We start from the raw sequence: 27389 nt of genomic DNA on the forward strand, positions 1-27389 counted from the left end.
GCTCCAGAGCCCTCCTCCTCGGCTCAGGGTCCCCCTGGGTTTTCTGCACCCACGCGGCTAGTGGGGTGAGTGAGAGGGAGCCATGGTCTCTTCGCCCATCTTTCTCAGGGCCAGAAGCTCTGTGTGGCCCCCCGCCCCCCGAGGGAATCATGAGGAGGCCCTTCCTGCCAGGCAGCTGTCCACTCCAGCAGCTGCTATTCCTGAGACCCTGAGCACACAGCCAGTCCCTACTCATTACCCCCAGTCACCACCCCTCGGTTCCTCTTGGAAAGAATTTGAGCCTCTTGATCCCACTGGTGTTTGCAGCACCTTCTCACTCACACCTCTTTTCCTGACGTGTACCACGATCTTCCAGCCCCTGGGCCCCCAGCGGATGTCAACGTCAGTGCCCATAAGGAAATGCCGCTTTTCTTAAGTAACACCCCAGACCATCAAAACTCGTGCTGAATGGAGCCATCCCTGGGCAGGGCTGGTCTGGAGATGGTGTTTCTCTAATGCTCTGGCCCAAGACAGCCCAGCGGCCCTGCCTCGCACACGGCACAGATACCAGGGACGGAAATGCAAACGAGACTTGACCAAAGGCTAAGGGCAAGCAAACCGGAAACCAAATAGGGGCACTGACCCTCCAGAATATGGCCCACCAAGAGCAGCCCACCTTGGACTCCCCTCCAGGAGGCCCTGTCCTGGCAACCGTGGCTCCAGCAGACCCGAGAATGTTTTGCATGTACCCATTTGTGCTTTATTTCTTTTCTGGAAAGGAGGATCTACCACATCCCTCAGTGGATTCTCAGAAGGGTCTGTGACCCAGCAAGAAAAGGTTAAGAACCACAAGCCTAAAGGGAGCTCTCCATCCTCCCCCCAGCCCCCAAAGCCCTTCCATTTGTGTCCAAGCCCCAACCAGCAGTGTGACCAGGCTTTATCAGAGGCACACAGAGTAAATGATGATGCTGACTATTGGGCAGATTTTAAAGCCCCTTCAAAAAATGTCCACCACCATCACCCCCACCGTCCTCTCTTCTGCAGGTGCCAGCCCTTAGCAAGGGCAGAGAGCCTGCCAGTGTGGGCCTCCCTTTGTGCATCTGGGCTACCCCCTCGTTCCTGCATCCCCAACACACACCTGATTTGAGGGCATGATCTATACCACTTGCCCAGGTGCCAAGGTCCTGGTTCTGGCCCTGGACTGAGGGCATCCAGGAGGACCCGCAGAGACACTGAGGTTCCTCCAGGTCTAGACTCGAGAGAAAGAAGATGAGCCCTGTCTCTGGCACCAGGGCCTTCCCCCCGCCCCCACCCCCTACCTCCACGGCCCTGCTGCCGTCTGAGGTTCTGCCATTCCCCAGGCAGGTGACTCCAGAGCTGAGCCCGTGGCAGGACGGCCTGTCCCCCACCCCAGGCAGAGCTGTAGCATGCCTCTGGTGACAGGAGGGAGCCACCAGCCACAGCGCCCTCCCTTCAGAACCTCTTCCTTGGGCGAGTTGGGACACTCCCTTTGGCCGTGAAACCAGAGGATGACCTGGAGCACTGCGGGGCTTCTGGCAGGCTGCCTGCGGGGCTGTCCTCAGAGGCGTCGCTCCACTGCTTGGTCCCCAGAACTCCGTGTGCGGTGAACCCCCAGGGTTTGGGGCCCATCACCTTCTAAGTTGACTCGGTAGCCCATGTGGCCCCTTCGAGGCTCTAGTTTCCTGCCTTCAGCAACCATATTTTGCACGTGAACCCAACACCCAGGCCGTGTTGGTGAATTCCCAGAGAAAGCTGGGTTTCTTTGCCTATCACCTCTCGTGGGAGCCAGGACACCCTGCGCTGGCTGTACTTCTATAAGCCATGATTTGATTCAGCCGTGCTATTTCATCAACTGTAACCTGCAAACAGGCGCCAGGGAGGCACTAGTGACAGCTGGCGGAACTGAAGAAGAGGCCCCTGTGTTTGGCAGATGTTTCTGTATACAAGCACTCAGTGAATATGATGGAGTTTCAGTTCTGTGCCAGGCACTGTACCAGGCTCTGGGGACACAAAGGTAAATACAATAAACGTAGTCTTGGGGACACATATGGTCTAAGGCCCAGAAAGGAGGAAAGGGAGTGCTTTCTTCCCTCCACAGGCACCCTCGCTGATTACACCATTTACTTGAGCTGACAGCCTCAATACTTATTTCACAGTCTGGTGCCCACTTAGCAATTATGGAAGAGTGCTCCCATCCCCAGACTTCCTCCTGGATAATTGGCAGCAAGTGGCTCTCCCGAGGGCCTGGGGCTTGTGCCGTGCTGACCACGTGTATGTGCTGGCCACGTGCATCAGTTGGGCTAGGCAGGCACACCTGGAGAGTACTTAAAACCTGCTGATCTCGACTCTTCTGTGGGCACAGCCCCTTCTGGTGAGAGGTGGAGGTTTTAATAATCCGTCGTGACCATCAGAGGCGTGCAGACCCTTCTAGCTGGTCTCTCCTGGCTGCAGGCGAAGGGAACGCTGCACGCAGGCTTGTGGCTGCGGCTGCCCCGCTCACTGGGCCACCTTCCCTTTGTGCCACAGCTGGAGCATTTCAGAAGTCAGGTCATCAGGGCCGCCTGCGGACGAGGGAGGCCACTCCAGGACAAGCCCATCACGGATCAGCAGGTTCGTCCGGCTCTCTCAGTTCTTCTCCAGGGACCTGGGACTCCAGACACTGGGAGCATATGTTTCTGTTTTTTGTTGGTAGAACATATTTTCACACTGTTGCTCCACCATAAAAGACTTGTTTAGATTTTGTATGAATTCCTGGCTTTTAAAGCAAAAGCCAGTTAAACTCCCTTGAAATGTTGCTGTGAAGATCCAATTAAATGACTCAGACCTATTTCTGGTCACCAGACGCACACATTTAACCTTCGTTAGCATCCTGAAAAAAGGGGGGCTGCCCCTCCATAGGCCACAGGTTCTTGCTTCATCCATCTGAAGGGGAAAGAGGGCAGTGAGGATGGGCTTCTGGCTGTAACGACTGCCTTGCTATGCCTCCATTACTCTTTCCAACCTTCCAGCACCATGCGGGTAAGCAACAGGCCACAGGCTGCCCTGCTTGGCTGTCAGAGAAACTGACCCTCTGTTTATGAGCTTGTAGCATCAGGCTCAGTGTCATGGATCACTGCTACAGTGCAGAAGGATCTAGAACAAACTCATGGCAGTATTACAGCCCCTTGGCTCTTAAAAATCATCTCTGATCTTGGGAAATGTGTCCCAGTGACGGAGCCATCACCCAACCACGTCAGGACTGCCCTCCTCACCTGCTGAGACGGACCGATGCTCCCCAGGTCCCTTTCAGAGCCATCTTACATTTTAAATCTTTTCTCCTTTTTCTCACCAGTTAATAGAGAAGATTACCCAGGTCACTGAGGACAACATCAGATTTCAGCAGAAGAAATGGACCCTGCAGACAGCGACTGAGCTCAGCAATTCCAAACAGGAGGAAATCACAGACAACATTGAGAAGCTGAAGCTATCTTTAGACAGCTGCCAGGTGGCCCCTTCTCTGCTTTTCACAAATGTCCCCTCTGTCTAATTTTTATGCTCCTTATTTAGGAAATTGTCCAGCATTCATGGCTCATGGAGCAGGGTGGGCAGAAATGCTTTGTTTGGGTTCATTTGTTTTTTTCTTTTTTGTCCACCTTCTCTTACTGGAGAAACTTCAGAACAGAAAACAAAGGATGTCCAGAAACGCCTCCTAAGTGAACTTGGTTTGTCCAAGGAACAGAGATGCCTGAGACACACCAAGTATTGCCTTTGGGAGGCCCAGGACCCCTGCCCAAAAAAAAAAAAAGTTATTTCCAGAGAAACCGAATAAATATTCCTGCTCTTTATTTGCATTTTCTTCTTGGCCCGGCAATGGAAAGGCTGTTTTTTCCCTCTTGCCTTTGAGTCTGGAGGAGACAGGACGAGAGGGCCGACCGAACCCCATGGCCCCCCACTCAGCAACACAGCTTATCAGAGCGGGCAGCTGCTTCTGCTTTCTCTGGAAGTAAGCAGCTCTATTTGGGGAGTCTGTGCAAACGGTGGCTTGTCAGCACTCTCAAATCAGGAAACACTCTTTCTGACCAGCTTGTGTGTTGATCTCAGCAGAAATTTTGACAAATAGAAGTAGCCAAATTTGGTTCTCATTTCAGACACTCTGTCCCTTGGCCATTTGGGCTTTGGAATTGCATCTACCTAACCGGGGTCTCTCTGACCATCAGGAGTCCAGATTAGAGTGCAAACAAAAAAGTAAAAGCTGCCTCCCCTCAAACCCCAAAAGAGGCAAAATAAAACCGAGCCATCCCAGTGCAGCCACCTCGTGCCTGCCTGCGTCAGGGCAAAGCCGGGACCATTGCTCTTCTCGGGGCACATCAGGTGCTATTTCTGGCGATGGCGTCTGGGCGCCTCATGATCTCATCTTTTTCCAGGCTTGCATGAAGCTGCCTTGCCGTAGCAATGACCTGAAGAAGGAGGTCGACCTCCTTCAGTACCTCCAGGTGAGCACACCTGTTTCCGGGCTCCAGAAGGCGGCACTGGACATCCTGCATGTGTCGCTGTCCTGGCTGGAGGAAACAGAGGGTCTCCTGCGGGACGTCGGGATCCCGCTATCCAGCTCTGACAAAGGTGAATGGAATTTCTCACGTACTTGCATGACTCTAAAATGTCACGCTGAATCTCAGGATGAGGCATCTGGTGAGGAAGGCTCCTTAGGTATGCGGCCAAGTATTCCCTTCCGCCCTTGCTTCACCACTTGAGAAGCGATTTTCCTTGAAAAAAATACACAAGTGAGACATGATTACTGAGGAAAAAATGAGACGTGACAGAAGCAAAAGGGAAATGCAACCAAAATTACGCTAAATCCTCTCTGAGGTAATTATCATTATATACATTCTTAATAGATTTATTTTTAGAGCAGCTTGAGGTTCATAGCAAAATGGAGAGGAAAGTACAGAAAGTTCCATGTCCCTCCTCCATGATCAACATCCCCCACCAGAGTGGAACATCTGTTTCAGTTGATGGGCTTGCACTGACACCCCGTTATCACCCAGCCCATCCCTCACATTGGAGTGTACTCTTGGTGTGGATCTTCTGTGGGCTTTGACAAATATGTATGGACATTACAGTATCAGACAAAAGAGTTTCACTGTCCTAAAAGTCCTCAAGAATGTCATCTGGTTGGGATTATACAGTAAGTAGCCCTTTCAGATTGGCATCTTTCACTTAGCAATGTGCATTTAAGTTTCCTCCATGTCTTTCCATCGCATGATAGCTCATTTCTTTTTAGCACTGATTAATATTCCATCTTCTGCGTGGACCATAATTCATTTATCCATCCACGCACTGCAGGACCTCCAAGTTTTCAGCAATTATGAATAAAGCTGCTCTAACCATCCATGTGCAGGTTTTTGTGTGGATGTAAGTTTTCAGCTCCTTTGGGTAAATACCAAGGAGTGTGACTACCGGATCACACAGTGAGACTATGTCCAGTTTTTTAAAGAAACTGCCAAACCATCTTTCCTGGTAGCTGTCCCATTTTGCCTTTCCACCAGCAGCAAATGAGAGTTCCCGTTGCTCCACATCCTCACCAGCACTTGATGTTGTCATTGCTGTTACATTTTGGATGTGACTTCAGGGCATTTTCCCATGGAAATAGCTGTATGACTGTAGGCAAGTTACTTACTCTCTCTGTACCTCTGTTTCCTTACCTGTAAAATGGGGATAGTAAAGAGTACCCACCCTAAGGGTTGTTGTGAGGATTGAAATGCATTGATATAAATAAAATGCTTAGAATAATACCTGTCACAGAATAGGCAATACCTATATATTCATTTTTTTTTATTTTACTGAAAAATAGCATTATATTATATCCAGTTTTCTTTAGTTGTTCCATGTCAATACACACAGACCTGCCTCATCCCTGTTACTGATGGCTGGGAATCCCACTGTATTGGAAGTACTACAATTTATTTAGTTAATCCTCTATCATGGGCACTGCAGTTCTCCACACTTACAGATAATCCTGAGGTAAACACTGAACATATACCTGTTCACCTTTATCGTCCTAGAGGTGGAAGGACATGAATCACATCCAACAAGGGTTTATTGCATGCCTAGTAGACACCAGGCACTGTGCAGGCAGAGATGTAGTGGGGTCAGAAACAGGTAGAATCCAGGCTGTAGAATCCAGGTATGTGCATTAGCTGTAAAATTCCTCTAACTCTACATTTGAAATTATTCACAATAATAATAATAATAATAATAATAATAATAAATGTTTCAGGCACTATCCCTGTCCTTGTAGAGCTTATGGGCTTGGGAGGAGTAGGGTTGGCATTAAATGAAAAATCACTCATACGTAAAACTTCGGCCATTAGAACTGCTGTGAGGGAGAAATGCAGAACTCTGACCCGTCAGGGAGGGGGAGGCCTCTGCAAGATGCACAGGGGTCATTTGCCAAGTGTGGAGGGGGGAGCATTCTGAGCAAAGTCTGCAGCGTGGTGGGGTGGAAGGTTCAGCAAGGCTGCGCCGTGAGGGGCTGGCAGGGCCCCAGTAGGAAGGTCTGCTTTATCCTAAAAGCAGTGAGAAGCCAGTGAAACATTTTCAGTCTGAAACTGATGGGACAGGTTTACATTTGGAGACAATCATCTGGGCTACAAGTGGAAAATATACTGGAAGGGAAGTGACAGAGAGAAAGGGGTCTACAGACCTCCAGGTTTCTGGCTCATGTCAAAGGTCAGTTGCGGTTCTTTCACTAAAATCCAGAATAAGGCATATTGCATTACAACCAGGTTTGAAGGAGAAGATGGGTGCAGGGTGCCCGTGGGCATTCAGGCTGGCATGCCAAGGATGCAGCTGTCACCCTGGGTGTCTAGTCTGAAATAGGTATTAGTGATGTACACCCAGAACTGAGAAGAGCATGTGCTACCTAGTGGGTGCTTAATACCTGTGGAATGGATGGATGGATGGGTGGGTGGGTGGGTGGACGGGTAGATGGATGGATGGTTGGATGGACGGTTGGTTGGTTGGATGAGTAAAGGCAGAGGAGTGAATGGTCTTACTTAGGAGGAAAGAACTACATGAGAAGAGAGACAGCCCAGAGCCACACTTTGAGGAACTCCAACATTTTGAAGATTGCGGCTGCTCCTTGCCAAATTACTCTTCAAAGAAGCTGCATGAGTTTGACATTCTTAAGCAATGAATAAGAATAGAGGAGTGATTTTCAACTCTGGTGATCCGAACATCTCCAGCCAGGATGTCTCCAGAGGAATCCAGAAGGTCATGGAAAGTTCTATTTAAAAACAAGCAAAACCAAAATTACCTTTTATGTGAGTGCCTGCCCCTCACATGTAGCACAGAGAATAAGGGGGTTGGTTTCCTCCCACAACTCCGTGGCTCCCCAACCCCAGTGTCACCTTTGTCATCGCAGCAGTGGTATCACACACGAAGTCAGGTGAAACGTGGATCACGGTTCTAGTTGCTCTTCAAGATTGGAACCAAAACACATTTCGCCTTTCTTGCTGCCCTTACTCCCGACTGACATCCCCTGGAATACTGCTCTGTGAAGCACCTGCTGGGGAAACAGACTGTTCTGTGATCACAACTCTCGGTTCTAAGAGTCAGAGATGAAGCACGGAGGGTAGTAACAGAAAGGTCAGTGAATGGGGCCCGTCCCTCATTCCCTCATCAGGAGAGGGAGTCGATGGTAAAAGGCATTGTGTCTTCCAATACAGGCAATATTATGGCAAGGTCCCAAAAGATGAAGAGAGGGGTGAGCTAGAGTATTCCTACATTCTCTGTACAGGCACCACTGTACCTAATTCCTAGCACAGAGTCAATTAATGAGGAGAAGGAGGAAGGTGGTGTGGCGGTGGCAGTGACGATGGTGGCAGTGGTGGTGGTGGCCGTCAGCCATTACTGAGCACTTATAATCTAAATACTGTTCTAAGCATTTTCCATACTGAGTCACCCTCACAACAGCTCTATGAGGCAGGTGCTATTAGCCTCATTTTGGAAATGAAGAAACTGGCCCAAACACTGTTTTCAGGAGTATTCCACCACAGTGAGGTGATTGAAGATACTTCCCGTTCCTGAGGCCAGCAGGGGATCCCCAATCAGTCCCTGCCCTTCACAAGCCCTCCTAACAGCCTTCCGTGCTCGCTGTTCCTGAAAGAAGGGCAGGAACTGAGGTTTATCCAGCTCTCTTGGGAATGTACCACTGTGTCAGTCGTTTTATATGCATTATGTACTTTTATCGTCCCCCATCCCAGCAAGCTAGGTACAATCACTTTCTTCATTTTTCAGGTAAGGAAACTGAGTCCAATGACATTAAGAAATTTGCTCAAGGTCACACAGCAGGTACATGATAGGGTCAGGATTCAAACTGAGGTCACTGTAATCCTGAAGCTGGTGTCTTTTCTGTGACCCCACACTCCCTCTGAGGATCCGGAGAGGCACCAGGTACAAGCCCAGCTCCTAGCAGACAGGTTCTGTCATTAGCCTGCGCAGGGGCAGAGCTGAGCGTCTGCATTCCCTAAGGAGCTGTGCACCTGAGGCACCCCATGGGGAGTGCCTGTCGGGAGCCCCTGCGCTCTGCAGCAGAAGGCCTCTGAGTTTGGGCTTTGGAAACCAGCTGCCAAGGTTAGAGTCTCACTCTTACCAGTTGTGTGAGCAAGTTACTTGACTTCTTTGTGCCTCTGTTTACGTGTTTATAAAATGGGGATAAGCTCTCATAGGGTTCTTACGAGGATGAAATACTGTGATATGTGCAGCAATCATAGAGCCCAGGCCACAGCAGGCCTTCCTAAGTGGGCGCTGCCATCAGCAGGAGCCTGAAATACATGTTGATTTAATTTGGCCTAAATGTAGGCGGCAACCAGATGGGTCTGCATGCAGGCAGACAGCTGGATTTATTCACACCAAGGTGACATTACCTGCAACCCCCAGCTCCATGTGGGAGCAAATGGGATTTTCTCAACCGTGAGCTCTCAGTTGGGTTGAATCCGAAAGAACCCTGCCCAGCCTCCTTTCTAGAGTCAGGAGAACGGGCCAAGTGTCCCAGCTGCCAGTGTTAACACCAGAGCTAAATCCAGGTTTCTGACCCAGAGCCCTTACCCTTAACCACCATGCTCCCGGCCAGTTATAATACTGTCCTAAGAGAGAAAACATACCTAACAAGTGAGGTTTATAAATCTCGAAATTAATCCCCCAGGGGCATCCAGGTCAAATTACTGAGAGGGAAAGCACTTGGAAGTATTGTCAGGTGACATTGTGAGCCACCCAGAAGGTCGGGGCTGCCACTGAAGGTCTGGTTGGTGGAGGGTTGGTGTGGGACAATGGGAACCATCTGAGGGGGGACCTTGAAAATCAGTTCACCTCCCCTCCTGCCTGGTTTCTCAGCTGCTTCTGATAAGGAAAAGAAAGGGCTCTTTACCTTTTTCTACAGGCTCATCTGTTTGGGCCTATTTCTGCCAGACTTTGTTACAAATAAAAGCCTCCCTGCATGCACAGAAAATCACTCTTTCTCAGATATCCAAGATATGCAGTATTTTTAAATGAAAAAAATAGCAAGTTGTAATACAATATGTTAATCTGCTTCCATTTTTAAATGTTGACCTCTGACAGAAAGAGAAGTCTGGAGAGAAAGACATAAGCCTCCTGCGGTGCGGGGGCCCACCCCACCCGCCCCCTCGTCCTTCCCCAGCCTGAGCCCCCTCCGGCCCAGTGCTCCCGGGTCTCTTCCTCGAACCCCTCCCTCCCGCACGCGGCTCTCCCAGCCTGGCCCGCGCTGCCTCTCCCCCGCTCTTCTCCGCTGGTTTCCACCTGTCGCCAGCCCCTGTCCCTCCCTGGGTGTCCCCTCCAGTGCAGTCCCTGGTGCTCCCCTCTCTTGTCTCCTCTCTCTCGGAGAATCTGCCCGCTCTGGATGCTTCAACAGCCACTCCCATGTCGTGAGGGCCAGATGGGCATCTCCACATGCCAGGCCGCCAGGAAGAGGGGTGCAGGGTGGGTGCCACAAGGGAGCCCAGTCTGGGCAGCCGCGGGGTCCCCTGGCTGGGACCATGTCACCAGAAGGAAGGATGCTCTGTCCTCATTCACATGAAGACCCTGGGTGGGCCGGGCCGATCTGGCTAACCAAGCACGTCCAGCTCTCTGCCAAGCACATCTCCTGAGAGTCCTTCCTCCAGGTCAACGTGTCAGACACCGAGCTCGGCAGCTCCTCTCCTGTCCCCAGCCCCCACCCTTCAGCCCTCCTCTCTCTGACAGTGGGACCACTGTCTATCCCTAGAAGAAGCTCTCTCTCTCCCATTCTTTTCTCTTATCCCCGCTTCTCCCACCCTGCACTTCTCCCATCAGCACTTATGACCACTTATGGCTGTCCCTCGGGCTCTCAGCCAAGTTCCCAGCCTCTAAGTCAGAGGAAGGGATTTTATCATTAGGAGACACCTGGCAAGGTCTAAAACATCCTTGGTTGGGCAGGAGGAACTCCTGGCATCTAGCGGGTAGAAGCCAGGGATGCTGCTACGCATCCTAGGGTGCCCCACTCCCCTCCCCAGCAAAGAATTGCCCAGCACAACATAACAGCAGTGCTGGCTCCTTCCTCCCTAATTTGCCCCCATTATTTTTCTGGGGAGAAAAAGAAACACTTCCCTCAAGCCACTTCACTACTCCCTTAGCAGCTGAAATAGCCAGGGACTCAGACCCTCAGTCACATGGAGAGAGCCCAAGTCCTGGCGCAGCCATTTGCCAGCCTTGTGGCATCCAGCAGTCCCCTGTCTCAGAGCCCAGCTGCCCCATCTGTAAAACAGCAGGACAGTCAGGCCACACCGTGGGTGATACACTGGGCTGCGCCCATAGGATGTGCTCAGTACATTTCAATGATGTCGAAATCAAATTTGCACTTTTTAGGCTCCTGTTCCGGGCCTGCCACAAACTGACGTCAGCGCTCCCTCCCACCATCTGCTGTGGCAGTTAAGCTCTGCACCCTCCCGGGACATGCGCTGCTTTTCCCCAACTCCCCATCTGTCTTCGTGCCCCGAATCCGTCTCCTTTTGCTGCTATAACAAATCAGCACAAACTCAGTGGCTTAATACAACACATATTTATTCTCTTCTAGTTCTGGAGGCCAAAAGTCCAACATCAGTTTCACTGGGCTAATGTCAAGGTGTCAGTGGGACTGGTTCCTTCTGAGGTCCTAGGAAATGCTCCATTTCATCACCTTTTCCCATTTCCAGAGCTTTATTCCTCGCCTTCCTTGGCTCGGGGCTCCTTCCTCCTTCTTCAAAGCCATCAGTGTAGCATCTTCAAATCACTCTGCTCTGTCACATCACCTTCTCCTCTGTCTGTAATCAAATCTCCCTCTGACTCCTCCTTATAAGAACCTATTTGATTATATTAGACCCACCTGGATAATCCAGGATAATCCTCCCATCCCACAATCCTTAAATTCATCACATCTGCCAAGTCCCTGCTGCTCTTAAAGGTAACAGTCACGGGCTCCAGGAATTAGGACATGGGTGTCTTTGGGGGCCATCATTCATACTCCCACATCTCCCATTGCCCTGCCCTCCATGCTCCGAATTCCATCTACCCACAATGCCCACAGCCTCTGTGATCACTCGGGGTGAATTATCTCCTCCTCTAAGACACACTCCCCACTCTGCCAGCAGTCACCCGCAGGCCACCTGGAGTCACTGCATGAGGCATTAATCCTCCTCTCTCAGACTGACCCGCAAGCCCCTGAGGAGTGGCTTCGTGTCGTCCCCCACTCAGCTCACAGCGTTGCACAGGAGATGCTTAATCAATAGGTGTTTTATTGTTGGTTTATTTTTTTTTCCACCTCCAAAAAAAACGTGGATTTGAAACCAACCAGAGCCGACCAACCACTGTAAAAACATAAGTTGGACCACAGCTCAAGTTGTCTTGATGAAGGGACAATGTCTCCCTCATCCACCTGCGGGCAAACTCTAAGGCATCATTCAGAAAGCCGAGGAAGGGAACTGAATGGATCCTTACCTTCTCCTTTCTTCTCATTTTAAGGATTGTCATCGTATCTGAAATATCTTCGGGAACATTATGAAAAAGCTACAAGCCGGACCCAGGAACTTCAGGTAAACTTTCAACTTCAAAAGTTCATTTCAGCCCCACCCTGACATTTATACAGCACTTTGCATTTTAACCTGTCTTTTCCTCTGTTAACTAGTCAGCCTGCATCCGCCAAGAGGTGAAATGATATCTCCATCTGACACAAAGAGATTCGGGCAGGGTGGCTGAGATCTCCCAGGAGGGCAAAGGCAAAGACAGTGTGCCTGTTTTCCCCCGTCAGAAATCAGAAAGACTGAAACGCCATCAGATCTTGAAAATCGTGTTGATCAAACGTAGCAGAAGAAGCATAGCTAGCCAGTTACAGGCAGCAGAATTGCCAAACGTTCCGTAATGTCAACATGTCGGAGGCAGAATCAGCCTTAGGGATTGTATCACTCTGGCCGGTATTGCCATACCAATGCTGTGTGATAAACAACCACAAAACTTCAGTGGCATTCCACAGTTACTGTTCACTGCTCACGTGTCAGGGGTCAGCAGCTAGGTGAGTCCATGTTAGATGGACTGGGAGTTGGCTGACCCTTGCTGATCTAGGCTGGCATCAGCTCTTCTCTGCTCCGTGCATCTCTCATCTCCCAGCAGGCTAGCCTGGGCATGTTCTCCTGGCGATAGCAGCGGTACAAGACAAAGCAGGCCCAGTCACGGAATGCTTTTCAATCCTCTTCTAGTGTTAAGTCTGCTAACATCCCATTGGCCAAACCAAGTTGCATGGCCGAGTTCAGGGACAGAGGCAGGGGCAGGACGCAGGTGGGCGGTGCAAGGTACTTAAGCCAAGACATGGATAGAGGAAGGTAAGTTTGGGATGACCATTGTGATCGGATGCAGGGGCCATCTAGTCCAGGGGTTAGCAAACTTTTTCTGCAAAGGGCCAGATGGTGAACAGGCTTTGCAGACCATACTGTGTCTGTCGCACCTACTCAGCTCTGCTGCTGTAGAGTGAAAGCAGCCGTAGACGGTAGGTTACTGAATGAGCATGGCGGGCATGGCTCCGTTCCAATAAATATTTATAAAAAGGGGGCAGTGGGCCAGATTTGGCCTGCAGAGAGCAGTTTGCCAACCCCTGATGGGGCCCATTCTCTTACTTTACAGATGTGGACATCAAACTTCAGCAGCTAGGAGACTGTTTCAAGGTCACACAGCTAGTTGATGGAAGAATGAAGACAAAAGCTCAGGCCTTCGGCCCCTAGCTCACTGCTTTGTCCTCTTACACAGAGCAAATAATAACTAATAATTCTAGCCACCAGTTCCTGAGAAACTACTGTGTGCTAAGCACTGCACTAAAAGTATCCCGCTCTTATCTCATTTACTCCTTACAAGTGTTAAGAGGTAGATAATATGATTAATTTTCTGAACAAAGAAGCATCTAGAAAGAACTAGAGCTGAGATTTTATCTAGATCTAGAGTCTGAGTTCTTAACCACTATATTCTGCTGCTTCTCTGCTAGTCACTGGGCAAAGCATCGTTTTCTATGTTTCTAAGAAAGTTTAATATAAACCTTTGTTCCCCCACCCCACCCCAACCCCCAAAAGGAAAGCAACTCGTAAAAAGGAAAATGTGGAAATGACTCCTTGGTCAGTCTGGCCCCCGTCAGCTTCAGTTTCCATTTCTCTCATTTCAGATCAAGCTCAGCAGCTCCCAGGAAACGCAGCAGTCTTTGCTGCAAGAGCAGATGAGGGAGCATCTGGCAGAGAAGGAGAAGCTGAAGGAGGAAAGGACACAGCAAGAGGAGAAGCTGAGAGCCAGAATCAAGCAGCTGACGGAAGAGAAGGCGGTAAGGTGGTCCCTGTCGTCGGCTTTACTTCTGGAAACCGACGCAACCTTTTCTATGAGAAACTGAGGGCATGCATGAACTTGGAGAAATCTCAGCAACTCTTCGTTCGGTGCTGTGGTAATAAATTAATTAAATGGAGTGAATGATGTTGGAGGAATTACCATGAAGCCTGAGTTCTAAAACTCAGCAGAAACAATTTGAAAGGACAAGGTTATCGCACTTTCCAGAAATGGTCCCTTATTTGTTTATGTACTGCAGTTGATTTTATAAAGCACGTCGCTCCTGCGAGCCCTAGCTGGCAGATTTCTTCCACGTGTGTGCAAGATCAGCTTCCTGTTATTTCAGTCTTTTTGCTTTTTCTTTATACACACCAAGGGAAACAAATGGCAAACATGGCTACTTTTTCTACAAACCGAGCCAATCAGAAGATACTTTACAGCAGTATCTCTCAAACTTAAAGGTGCGGGTGAATCACCTGGGGACGCTGTTAAAATGCAGATTCTGACTGCAGATCTGGGCAGAGCCTGGGATTCTGCATTTCTAACAAGCCCCCTGCTGATGCTGATAGCACAAGTCTGCAGACCACATTTTCAGCAGCAAAGTGTTAGAGGAACGATTTCCCAAAGCTGCCTGATAAGAACCATCTGAATGCATGTTCAAAATACAGATTCTTGGGCCCCGCCCCAGACCCACTGAATCAGAATCTCTGAAGAAAGCCAGGAAATTGCATTTAATAAGCCAGTTCTCAAATTCATCATTGTCCCAGAGTTGGCCCTTTTTGCTATTCAGGGACAATCACAAATCTAACTACTTCATTGCCACCATCTGAGATCGATGGCTCACAACTTGGGTGGCACTTTTGTCATTTAGGAGGTTGAAAAGCACTCACGCTTTGCACCTGTCCTCCCACACCCCCCGCCACAGGTTCTGATCTAACTGGGGTGAGGGTGTAGCTCATGCACCGGGATTTGTACGGGCTCCTGGGTGGTTCCAGCGTGCAGCCGTGGCTGAGAACCACCGCATGCTGCCCCTCCTCCTACCCACCTCTAGGCAGCAGCCCCAGAGCTGCTGCATCCCAACTCTGCCCAGAACCTCCTTCCTTCCCCCAGGGGGACTGGACCTGCCACTTTCTCCGTCTTTCATGGGCCACAGCTCAGTGGCTTCTGGCTTAGGCCAACCTTCTCTGTCACATTCTCTGTCCCACACACCTGCTCTCCAGAGCCCTCGGCCCCATTCATCCTGCAGTTTCAGTTTCCTCAGGAAATCTCCTTCTCTCCTTCTACCTCTTCGCCCTTCTGCCTCCTTCTCAGTCTTTCTGCCTTTTGTGAAATAAAAAATTAAAAAGGAAGAACCATCGGACCAGAATCATGTGTGATCTTCATAAAAGCAATATCAACAATAGCCTTAAATCAAAATGGGTCCATTTTGAAAGTCGATTAAATACAGAAAAGGCCAGTGTCATTCAAGAGAGAAGAAAATAAGGCCAGAAAGGATCTAGAAATCTTCAAAATCTTCACGGAACTCCCACCTGCTTCCTTACTCCTCTCTGATTAGCTTCTCCCCTTCCAAATGTCTAATTTTAATTTTAATTTTGGATTGATTTTTTTCCACCGTGGGTGTATATCAGCCCCACCATGTTCAACAGTGTCTTGGGCACCAGCCTAGGCCGTCCAGATGCCCATTTATAACATGGGTCCTGGCAGAGACAGAGCCTCAGGGGCTGGCTTCACACCCGTTCCACATGCAGCAGAGCTTAGTGTGCACCACCCGCTGCAGGGAGGGACGCGCGGTCAGCTGCCGCCCGCGTAACCATGCTCGTGTCTGTTACTGTCCCACTGAGGCTCCTCACACCCCGCACTCCCCCTGATCAGGTGGACTTATCTGTACGGTCCACCCCAGACTTTAGCACCAGCCGTCCCAGCTTGAAGGGGCCTTCCTCATACCACAGGATACTGTCACCCCCACCCTTTCTAAAACTATCTGTGTCAAAATTCACTAATTAACTTCCTTCTCATGAATCCTGACTTGTTTGAGGACTCTGTTTCAATGGTAAGAAACTCTAGCTGCCTGTATCGAGTGAGCATTCTTTTGTATTAAGAACAGTTCACAACATCCACTTGATTTGTGCACACACTAATGGTTTAGATCGGAAGCTGGCAAACTTATTCCCTAAAGAGCCAGACAGTATGTATTTTCAGTTCTGAGGGCCGTCCTCTCTGTCGCGACCACTCAGTTCTGCTGTTGCAGAAGGAAGGCAGTCTTAGGCAATCCACAGTCAGTGTGGAGGTATTCCAATAAAACTTTATTTGCAGAAAGCAGGCAGCAGGCCAGATTTGGCCCACAGGTCATAGTTTGCCAAGCCCTGGTTTCGAACACAGACTCTAGAGCAAAATGGGCCAGAGTTTGAATCCCTACTCAGGTAATATACTGGTAAATTAGGCAGATTCCTTAATCTCGGTTTCCTCATCTGCAAAGTGGAGATGACAGAGGAAATGCCTGACCCTTAATAATGAATGGTTATCATGTGCCAAGCCCTTCACGTTCATCATCTCATCTGCTCCTTCCATGCAGGAAGCACTACCGTTGTCCCCTCTGTACAGATAAGGAAACTGGGGCTCTACAGCTTCTCACTTGCCCAAGGCCATACAGTTAGGGAGAATGGACCTGGGACTCTAAGCTGGGCCTGCAACTCCAGCTACCAGGCTGGTAGCTCCTAGGCTGTACTGCCCAGAGGCTCCCATGGGGTCGTGAGGCATGAAGAGCTGGCCAGTGCAAGGGCCTCAGAGTCCAGATCCCTGCCATGGTAACCATGTCCGTGAACAATCATTGACTTACAGGCTTTGGAGGAAAGCATTACTCAAGAGAAAAACAGAGCAAAAGCAGCGTTAGAGGAAGAACAGAAGAGAGTCCAAGAGCTGGAGAAGCGCTTAGCCGGCCAGAGGAAGGTAAGCAGCCCAGGGACACAGGCAGCGGAGCTCAAATGAAGGTCAGGCAGCTAGGAAGGACGGCCTGGGTCTCCGTCTGGGCCTGCCAATGCCAGATCCCCGGCTCTTAGCTGCCCACAGTCTGCCTGGGGCATTGTTGTGGGGAGTGAAGAGCTAACCCATGCGCTGCCTGGCACAGGGTCCAGATTCCTCCATGGTAACTATTAAACAGAAGCCATTGGTTTTCAGGCTTTGGAGGACAGCATGACTCAAGAGAAGAGCAGAGCACAGGACGCATTAGAGGAAGAACAGACCAGAGTCCAAGAGCTGGAGAAGCGCTTGACCCACCAGAAGGAGGTACGCAACTCGGGGAGATAAGAGTCGGCTGGAGCCCAAATCCGGCTTGAGGGCCGTATGGCAGTGAGTTCAGAACCACAGATGGTAGGGGGAGAGGGTGGTGGAACTTCCCTAGAGGACTTTGTCCCTGGGAGGGCTTAGCGACTTTAGGAAGCATGGGGGGCTCAAGGACAGGACTCTAAAATTGTAGCCTTGAGAGCCAGTTAGAAAAATTGAAACTGCATAAAATACAGCCACAGGTAGGACTTGGGAGACAGGTTGGCACAAGTGACACAAGCATCTTCTGCATTGGAGATTGTGTCCCAACACATAGAAATGGAGGAATTACAGAGTCCTGGGACTTCAGGGCCATGTGAATCCTCCAGCAACATGCTAAAATCCTCCAGCCTTCAGCTCTACCACCAAGGACTTGTCTACAGGCCAGGGAGGTCCATCCTGGTGCTGACACTTGGGGCTGGCAGAAGATGCTTCCTTTAGGTTGAGCTGAAATCAAACTCTTTTTCCCAGAAGGATATCAATCCTCCATCTACCTCCTGGGCTCCTGCAAGACCTCATCCACATAATAACCTTTTAGATGCTTGAAAACAGAGGCACCTGCTCCTCTCCGGACCCAAATGCCCTTGGTTCTCCTTACGTGCCTCACAGAACTGGAGCCTGGCTTTGTCCCCCACTGTCCCCCAGCCCGCTCTGCTCTCCAGAAGTCATATTTGGCAGTTCATGGGCTGAAAGGGGCCTGTGAAAATATCATGTTGGCCCCAGAGTATTTTGTTTGAACTCTAAAATTCACTTAAAAATTCAATTTCCGCCCTCTCTGAAAAGTCAGAAAATCTGGCCCTCCTTCCCACTCGGCAAAAATGGACTAGAGCTGAACCAAGTAGCAGCAGTTTGCTACAGTCCACACCGTTCTTTGTTGCATTAAACACAGCCCACTTCATCTTTGGTAACTGTCTGGCCTCTGTCAGCACCTGAGTTTGCAACCCAGCATCTGTTTTCTTCCCAAAGGGCAATAGCCAGAACCAGACACCAGACACGGTTCTCCAGCCGCGATGGCCTAGGGCAGGCCTCTCCTCTCCCTTGTTGAAGATGCTGTCCTTCTGTGGATGCACTTAAACTAGCTTTGGGGAGAGCTCTATTACAGTGTGGACTCGTGTGGACTTTGTGGTCGCCCTCAGATCTCTGAGTCTTTTCATAAAATGCTTTCAATAGCTGTTTGATCCTGAGGCAGCACAGAGGAGTATGACGTGTGCTGGCTCTGAAGCCTGATGAGACCTGAGTGCGAATCCAGCCTGGGCTGCTTCCTGGCTGCAGCAGGTCCCTCAGTACCTGCCTTCCTTAAAGTGTGGCTGTGCGGATCAGCGACCACGGACTGGGAAGTGTTCAGCCCAGAATCATGGCTCAGCAAAGGGCAGCTGTTACTATTACTCCTACTTCTACTTCTGCAGGACCTTGTTTCCATCGAGTCCCTCTCCATCCTCATCCCTTAGAGTAAAACCTCGCCCGCCCACCACTCAGGGAGAAGCCAGGAGACGCCTGGGCAGAACCCGCGCGATGTGATGTGACCCAGGGAGGGAAGATGTTTACACGGTGGGCCTCCCTGGGGTCTCCCAGACTGCCGTGCCTGGCGGCCCTCTGTAAACAGTGTCACTGAGGCCAGGCCCTGAGTTATTTCCCCAGGGGTGGTAAGTAGGAGGAGGGTCTCCCAAGGGCTCACTGGGGCCAAATGCCACAGAGAAGTCAACAGCTCAGGGCTGGGGAGGGCCCCTGAATTTAGAGGTTTTGAGGTCATGGGGCACTTCAGGAGACAGATTTAAGGGAAGTCTGATGGGGGCACAGCCTCACTGCAAGGAGGACCTGTGGCCGGGTCACCTCAAGCCTAGGAAAACACCCCCACCTCTCCTGGTGGGACCTCTCCGAGGGTTCTTGATGAGTGAATCTGAGATAAAGTCCAGACACAGAATTCAATCAACCTCAGTTATCTGATTTTCCTTTTTATTAGACCTTCTGCCACACTATCAGGTGAATCTTTAAGAACAACAGAATCACTAGGTCATGATGTGGTTTTGAGGTGACATTAAGGGTCAATTCCCATTACCTGCCTAGGAACTCAGGAGCAAGTGGCTGAGGGGACAGGAGCTGCATGTGGCTCGTGTAAGGACAGTCTTCCCGCAGCGCCATCTCGGCTGCCAGGGGCTGCCAAGGGGAAGGCCCCAAGTGTAGACATGAGCTCAGATGCAGTGGAGACAGCCCTGAGTCACTGGACGCGCCAAGGCCTGTTTACAGGAAAATATCTTACCCCAAAGCCCACCTCATATGTTGAAAGTAAAAGTAAAGCTCCCGCAATGTGACTGCTCCCCAGTTTTGTTTAGGGCTGGTATTGGAACATGAGTGTCGGGGCTTTTTAAGTGAGTTCTTACTGTAAAACAGATAGCTCGTCAGCCATATTGTGGATTAAATACTTCATGCAGGGTGACCTGGGATCCTAACCACCACCTAGAGCAGAAACCATGTTTCAAGTTCTGGACATCTGACAGCTAAGCTGGCATTTAAAGCACAATCCATTTGAGAGTTCAAGTGCCCTTCTCTTCTCACAGTGACTAGAAACGGGCCTGCTGGCGATGTATGTCCTTCAGTAATTTGCATTAAGCCATTTAATTGAATGACTTAGCAGCAAGTAACTTCCTAAATAAAATTCCTTCCTCACGGCTGCCTAACCACACTTTCTTCCCTATGAGAGCTTCACTTGGGAGGTTCACTCCCACCCCTTCTAGAAATCGGTGGGTTGTGCCTGCTTAATTCAATACACAGCCCTCTTGAAACCTGATTATTTCTAAAAGATTTATTTCAATAATGGGAAATTCCATTATTAATGAGATTCTTCTTTTTATCAGAGAAGCTGCCTGGCACAGTGATAAGAGCTCAGACTCCAAAATAAGACAGACCTGGTTCCCTCTGATCACTTGCTCCGAGCCGAGGGCCTCTGTTTGCAGGCAGCGTGATCTCCCCCTGTGCAGGGTTCGAATCCTGAGCTCACCACTAACAAACTGCATGACCCTTGGGCCCTGACCAACCTCTGTGCCTCAGTTTCATCATCTATTAAATGGGGCCACTGAGGTCTCCAGTAGTTTACTATGAGAGTAAACCGTGTGTGAAGCACTGGCCAAGGGCCCTGGCATGTGACACCAACCCCAGCATTTGGGCTGGTATCATGATTATTGGTATCATCATCGTGACTGATCCCCCCTTGATATGCAGCCAACCAAAAAGACTGGTCATTGGTCTTTCAGGTGTTGGAGACCAGCATGGCCCATGAGAAAAGAAAAGCAAAGGAGGCCTTAGAGACAGAAAAGAGAAAAGTTCAAGATCTGGAGACCCAGTTAACCCACCAGAAGGAGGTATGAGGAGCAGAGGGAGAGAAAGTGGGCTATGGCAGCCAGAACCTCCGAGGAAGGAGCCCGGAAGCTGGGCGCAAGGCCGTGTTTCAGGCCCCGAGAGAGAGCAGGGAGGCAAAGCAGGCAGGTCCCAGGGCAGCGCCCCCATTCGAAGCTGCTGGTATCACATCACACAGCTCACCGACCGGCTGGCCCAGGGCAGGTCACGGAACCCCCTGCACCTCAGTTAAAATGGGAGCAGAAACAGTCTCACGGCCTCATGGGAGTTTATGAGGTAATATCTGTGAAGGACGCAGAATGGCGCCTCACACATGGAGGGGCCTCTGTGTAGGCAGGCCGTGCTCAACGACCTGGGGAGGAGAGACGCACTCAGGCAGAGAGCCCTGGGTCGGAGTCTGGGTCCGTCCCTCAGCCAGCGTCCTCCTCTCATCATCAAAAGATAATATGACACAACCCAGTGTGGGCACAGAACACTCCCTACAGCTCAGCATCCTGGTGTCACAGAGACGTGAACATTGCAGGGTGAGCTGGAATAGATGGGTACATATGCACACACAGGGAGTCACAGCAAGGAAGTGCCAGAGGCCGGAACCTTCTAGAATGGATGAGAAGTGCTCCTGAAGGAGATGGGAGGGTGGGGAAGTCTGAGTGCCAGGCCCAGGCCGACCTGGAGACATCCCCAGGCAGCCAGCTCCGCCAGCCTGGGCACAGGGCCCGCCAGCCACCCCTGCCTGGGGCCGCCGTGGAAGGCCGGGAGGAAGGATGCCCCTCAGGTCAGCCCAAAGGCCCCAGTCATGCCCTAGAAGTCAGAGAAGGACTCTTGGGGAACTGGAGGCCAGGGAGGAGGCCTCAGTGACCTATACTAACCTCTCTGTGAGGTGGGCCCCAGGGATGGGGGACACAGACACATGCCGGCCCTCTTGGAGCTCCCAGAAAAGGAGTGATAACTCCGTGAATTGTTTAATTCCGTTTCATTCATCCATCCACAAATATTTACTGAGCACCTGCTGTGTGCCAGGCCCTGTCGGGTGTTGGGAAGACCACAGTGCACAAGGTGGCCTAGGGCCGTGCCCTCCCAGGGCTTCCAGTCTAGGGCGGATGGACAGACAACCATGTAAACAAATACACTGGATGACTCTGGAGCCACAGCACAGGGGGACGATCAAACAGAGGGCGGGTTAGAGAGTGACTCGCAGTCAGGGAGAACCTCTCTGAGGAGGTGACCTCCGAGAGACCTGGAGTGGGGGAGGAGCGCCAAGGGAGGTTGGAGGAGAGAATGCCGCCAAGTAAAGTGGCCCGAGTGCGAAGGCAGGCACCTGAATTAACCAGGGGTCGGGGGCAGGGGTGGGGGCAGGAGGACCCCCCTGAAGCCAGGACAGTGTGGAGGCCACGTGAGGGGTCAGAGGGGGGAAGCTGGAAGGAGACACAGTGGGTGAAGCAAGTTATGGCAAGAGATCTTATGGGCTAAAAGTTTGGATTCTGGTTCCATTTCTGGTTCTGCCCTAACACGCTGTGTGACCCTGGGCAAGCCCCTTGCCCTCTCTGTGCCCTCTTCTGTAATGTGGGTGTAGTGACAGCCACCCTAGAGGTTTGTCCTGAGGAAACAATGCAGTCATTGTAAAGCACCTGTCAGGAGAGGTCAGAGTCCATGTGGGGTAGGAAGGATGGTGTGGCCAGCCCAGGGGAGGTGGCAGTATTGGGCAATCAAGCAAAGACCTTGCCAGTGGGACTGTGCCTCCCTGTGCAGGAAATGAGGACAGAGCACAGGTGGGATGAGGGAGCACCATACGGAATGGGCCTTGTTAAGCAGTGGGACCCAAACTGTTGTCAGCAGCTGTCCACACGGAGTTCTTCATATATATGAGTTGGGGTGGGGTCTCAAAGCATGGGCTCCTGCTAGACGGCGTGGCAGACTCTGCCAGACTGAGTGTGAACATGTAAGCATGTCTCCTGCCTCCCCATAGGGTGGGTTTGAATCGGGATGACTGGTAAGGTACGGTCCAGAGCCAGGTGGTTGAATGGTTAGGGCAGGGCACTGGCATCCAATTTTGCACCCCCACTACCTGGTGGTGTGACCTTGGCATATTACAGTCTCCATGTCCTCACCTGTAAAGCAGGGATAATTGGGCAGAGGCTAACTGGGGGTTTGCAGATTAGACGCATTAATGCATTCAGTACCTGGTGCCAAGAATTAAAGAGTGGGAGCATCATCATTATTTTCATTTGTAATATGCCAAGCAGCGTGTAATAGGAGAAGGGAAAGAGCCCTTCCGGCAGAGCATGCGGAAGGTGGCTGGTGGCCTCTTACAACTAGCAGGATGGGGGCTGGACAGTCTTAAGCAGACTTGGCAGTGGGAAAATGCCAAGCCCGTGCAGGGAGGTGAGTCAGAGCCCAGGTGGGGTGGGGAGGCCTGGGTGCAGCGCAGGGAGGGCTGGATGGAGGCCTTGGTCTGAGGCTATGTTAAAATAGCGGGGCTGTTGGGAAGCTCATCTCTTCCTCCAGGGCCACACATCCTGAAGTCTCATTCCATCCCCAGCATCGGTTCCCTATAACAATTTTCAGTGGTTTTCCTTTTTGCCAAATAATGTATGTTTGCTCAAGAAAATGTAGAAGCTACAGACCAGTAAAAAGAAGAAGATGGAAGGTACCACAGTCCCAGTCCCCTAGAACTGTGTACGTTTCAGTGCCCATCTCTTCTGGCTTTCACCTATGCATATACTTGAAATGTTTCCCCATGGGCTTCATATTTATATAGGGGCACAATGGCAAGTTGGCAATAGCAGCAGGTAGTTTCCAACCTCACGCTGGCTGTGCCCCTCCTGGGTGAAGGTGAAGCTCCCCGTCCCCCGACCTATGGGATATATGGTCTCAGTTTCAAACCGTCCCAGACATCAGTTTTTGGACTCAAGCCTTTGTAGGCTGGGGAGAGACCCCTGGCATCCTTTGAAGCCCCAGGCTCAGGCCTGCTGGGACAGGAAGCATCCTCCCCCACCCCTTTGCTCCTCCCAAGAAGCCAGGTACTTCCCAGCGAGGGCCCACGTTGGTCCAACACATGCCAGTTTAGTTCTGGCTCAGTGCCAGAAGCCTTGACCTGAACACTCACCAGCACGTCACTTCCTGAACACCGGCCCAGAAATCCTGGATGGTGAATAACTACTCTTTTATGCACATGACCAACCCAGTGTGACTTCCAGGTTGTCGCCCTGGTGAGCACGCCAAGATTCTCACCCCTCCCTCCTTGAGCGCTCGCTCGCTCCCAAGCCCTGACTCACCGGTTTCAGCGATTACTAATTCCAGCTGCCCTTTACGGCGTCAATTCCCTTTCTTTCTCGTGCATACTTCCATAAACCACTTGTCATTGACTTCCAGATTTCAGAGAGCAGCATCGTCTATGAGAAACACAAAGCAAAAGAAGCCATAGAGAAGGAAAAGAAAAGGGTGCAGGATCTGGAGAGCCGCATAACCGAGCAGCAAGAGGTATTAGTCCCAGAGACGGCACCACGCACAGGGGCCCTGCATGGCTAAGAGCAGGGCCAGGGGGCAGGCATCTGCAGTCAAATCCGACCCCTGCCACTCGGGCTGTGGGACAGTGGGCAGTTCCTTACCACCTCCGTGCCTCGCTTTCCCCATGTAGGAGATACAGATGATACCGAGAAATCATGCTCCTCCAACTGTAAGGCTTCATTGCTAACATACACAGAAAATGTGGGAAAGTGCCTGGCACTCAGGGAATGCTGTGTGTGTTGGCTGCTTTTATCATTTGTTGTGCTCACAGCTAGGAATAAATGCAGGGATAGAATCCACACCCAGGACTCTCTGGACCCTTCATCATCGTCACCTTGCATGGGCTCAGCTGCCTGGCGGGAAAGAGGGAACGTCAGGAGATGGATGCCTGAATTTCTGGCCACTTTGATCAGTGTCTCCACCAGAACTGCTCATTGTTACCATCGCCTTCATGATCAAATGGCATTTACGGGGAGGAGCAGAAATGGTTCCACACGACCCTGTCGTGGGCTCCTCCAAGCTGCAGGGCATAACTCACCCCTCCTGGGTCCCAGCGGTACAAGGGACACACACACACAACCTCACAATGGTGCCTTAAACTTAAATACAGGTAAATTTCAAAGGATTTTCAAGACCAGACAGGACTGAAAAGGTCTTTGAGTCTACTCACATCAATCTTGGATTACTTTCTTTGAAAGAAAGGTTCCCAGACATTGGTGTGCATAGGGTCACTGGGGTTTTTCTGTAATGCCTGTTTAAATCTTGCCCCAGAGATTCTGGCTCGCTTTCTGTGGGGTGGATTCAGGAATCTGCATCTTTAACAAGCAGCCCAAGTGGTGGTGGTGCACTTGGACCAGCACAGCTCAAGGGAGACTAGGATCCATAAACCACATCTGGATTACACACCAGTCCTGGGCACCAGTGTTTAAGACAGGCCTTGACCAAGTGGGGTGTGTCCAGAGAAGGCAGAACAGAGCCCGTGAAGCGATGGGAGACTTGTCGGCTCTGGGCTGTCGCTCTTACGAAGGACGCCCTGGTGCGGGCTCCACGCTGCAGGCTGAGAGAGCCCCAGAACCGCCATCTGTTTACATCTGAAACAGCCTCGTTTCCCCACTTGATTTACCACGGATCCTCCATAAAATACTTCAGTTAGGGGTAGGAGGAAAGGAGAAATTTAAAAATTTAAAGAAGATTAGTCGGGACATAAAATGGATCATAAAACAAGACTAATGCAAACAACAATGTGTATCATGAAATCAGTGGATGGGTCATGAGCTTTTCTGCAATTCGCTAGACAGAAATGGACCAATTGCTCGTGGGAATCGGACCATTCTTGGTACTCAACCCAGAGAGAATCTCTCCTAGAGGCATCATACAGAGGGCTCTGCAGTGCGACCAGCAACGTCCTCAGACAGCTTTAGATGGCACAAGGGTGACCTCAGAGGAAGAGAGCTTGTGACAGCTCTCCAGGCGGGCTGCTGGCATCACAGCAGACGAGGAGAAACAGGGCTCCACCCCAGGACTCGCCACTTAAGCCACACCCCATAGCGTAGTTTATTCGCATGCTGTTTTACTTATATACACGGAAGAGCAGTGGAAAGACTGGTTCCATTCACACAGGCAAAGTAGAATTTCTGTAAGAGAAATCGGAGAGCGGGGAGACAAACAATGAATTCAGACCCATGGGGACAGTGAACCTTATTCTGCTTTCCTCGAGTAAGGTGCTGGGCTGCTGGCAAGGGGTAAAGATGCCTGGACACGTGCTCTGCTCTTAGGCAGCTTCACGACCCATCACAGAAACCATTTCAGTGTGTGGTGGATCCTCCGGAGCGTCTGGAGTGTTTACGCTGTGAGCTGTCAGTGACAGGCTGCTCTGTGGGATGCCTGCCAGGTCCTCAGTGAACACCTCCTTAGGCCAGGTCTGCACGTGGTCCTCACTGGGACTTCTCAACAGTAACAGTGATGTTCAGACCCCAAAAAGCATCAGGTCAATTCAGTGGTGACACAAAGAGAATGAAGCAACTCCCAGGTGAGGCTGGCCAGAATTACATGGCGAAAATAAATTGTCTTGTTTTGTTTTGTTTCTTAAATCAGTTTCCTGTCCTAGTTGTAGTAGGAGCATCTGTTTCTCTAAAAAATATGAAAAATACAGAAAATCACTCAGAAGAAAATAAAAATTGCCCATAATCCACTGAGCAGTTGCTGCTAGTGACATTTTGATATGATTCCTTCTAGACTATCTACATGTTGATCATTGTTACAGATATTAGCAGTATTAATTTGTTATAAAGGGATTTACATGGTTGTATTATGCCTGCTGATTGGGGTGTTTTTTTAACTTAATATATTATAAAATATGTATTTATATTATAAAAATGCCTCCGTGTCATTGAACATCCATCCTCCCACAACCCACTGTTGAAGGATGACCTGGGTTTGCACTATTAGGTGGGCCCCCATTTATTTACCCCTCCCCTGTGGCCGGGCACTGTTTCTCACTTTTTACTAGACTAGCAACCTGGTGTCGGTCTTTGTGCACATGTTTGGTCAAGATAAATGCCCAAAAGCAGAATTGCTGGGTCACAGAGGGTGAACCTTTTCAGGCTCGTGATGCACATTCCCAAATGACCCCCAGAAAGGTCGTGGCAGCTTACACTGCCAACAGAGTCCGAGAGTGCCCAGTTATACCTCTCAAGAATATATGCTAGGTTGGATGAAATAATGTTCGTGAAGGCTCTCTACGGTATGATTCCAACCATATAGCATTCTGGAAAGGCGAAACTATCGAGACACTAAGAAGACCAGGGGTTGGGGGCTGGTGGGTGAATAGCTGGAGCGCAGAGGATGCTTAGGGCAGCGACACTACTCCGATACCATAATGGTGGATGCATTCGCCCACACCCAGAGAGGGCACAGCACCAGCTAACAGAAGCTACGGACTCTGGGTGAGGATGAGGTGTCAGTGTAGGCTCACTGATTCTAACAAATGTCCCACCCAGTGGCGGATGCTGATCCTGGGAGCTAACAGGCCATCTGAGAAAGCTCTATGCTTTCTTCTCAATTTTGCTGTGAACTTAAAACTACTCTTAAAAAATAAAGTCAACTAAGTAAATAAAGTTCATTGAGCCCCCATCACAGTGCGTTTCACAAAGCCCACATCCCTTGTGGTTGGAGAAGGGACTCAAGGAGAGTAGAATTTGACAAAGTTTGGAAGATGGGTTCCGGAAGGAGGAGTACGTTGCACGAGGACATGGCAAGTGGCGTCCAGGCTGGCTGGAGCCTGGAGGAAAGAGGGCAGGTCATCCCAGGGCCAAAGACATGGAGGAAAGCAGAGGGGTGTCCTGAAGGCAGGTCATGCGGGGAAGGGGGGA

General features: G+C 50.5%; 1 protein-coding gene across 7 annotated transcripts in view; it reads left to right on the forward strand.

The window, feature by feature from the left end:
* Positions 1–27389, forward strand: part of FHAD1 (forkhead associated phosphopeptide binding domain 1) — a 126137-nt gene that overhangs the window by 68327 nt on the left and 30421 nt on the right. For 4 of the 7 annotated variants that reach the window (XM_073233233.1, XM_073233237.1, XM_073233239.1 and 1 more), the window contains 9 exons: positions 2527–2610; positions 3332–3484; positions 4404–4599; positions 12010–12080; positions 13691–13843; positions 16681–16788; positions 17017–17124; positions 20409–20516; positions 23884–23991. In XM_073233233.1, the coding sequence (XP_073089334.1) occupies positions 2527–2610; positions 3332–3484; positions 4404–4599; positions 12010–12080; positions 13691–13843; positions 16681–16788; positions 17017–17124; positions 20409–20516; positions 23884–23991 (1089 nt within the window). The remainder of the gene's footprint in view (positions 1–2526; positions 2611–3331; positions 3485–4403; positions 4600–12009; positions 12081–13690; positions 13844–16680; positions 16789–17016; positions 17125–20408; positions 20517–23883; positions 23992–27389) is intronic. The other 3 variants (XM_073233236.1, XM_073233235.1, XM_073233238.1) reach the window with 3 other exon arrangements.

This window comes from Manis javanica, chromosome 4 (genome assembly GCF_040802235.1).
Source record: "Manis javanica isolate MJ-LG chromosome 4, MJ_LKY, whole genome shotgun sequence".
NCBI classification, from domain to species: Eukaryota; Metazoa; Chordata; class Mammalia; order Pholidota; family Manidae; genus Manis; species Manis javanica.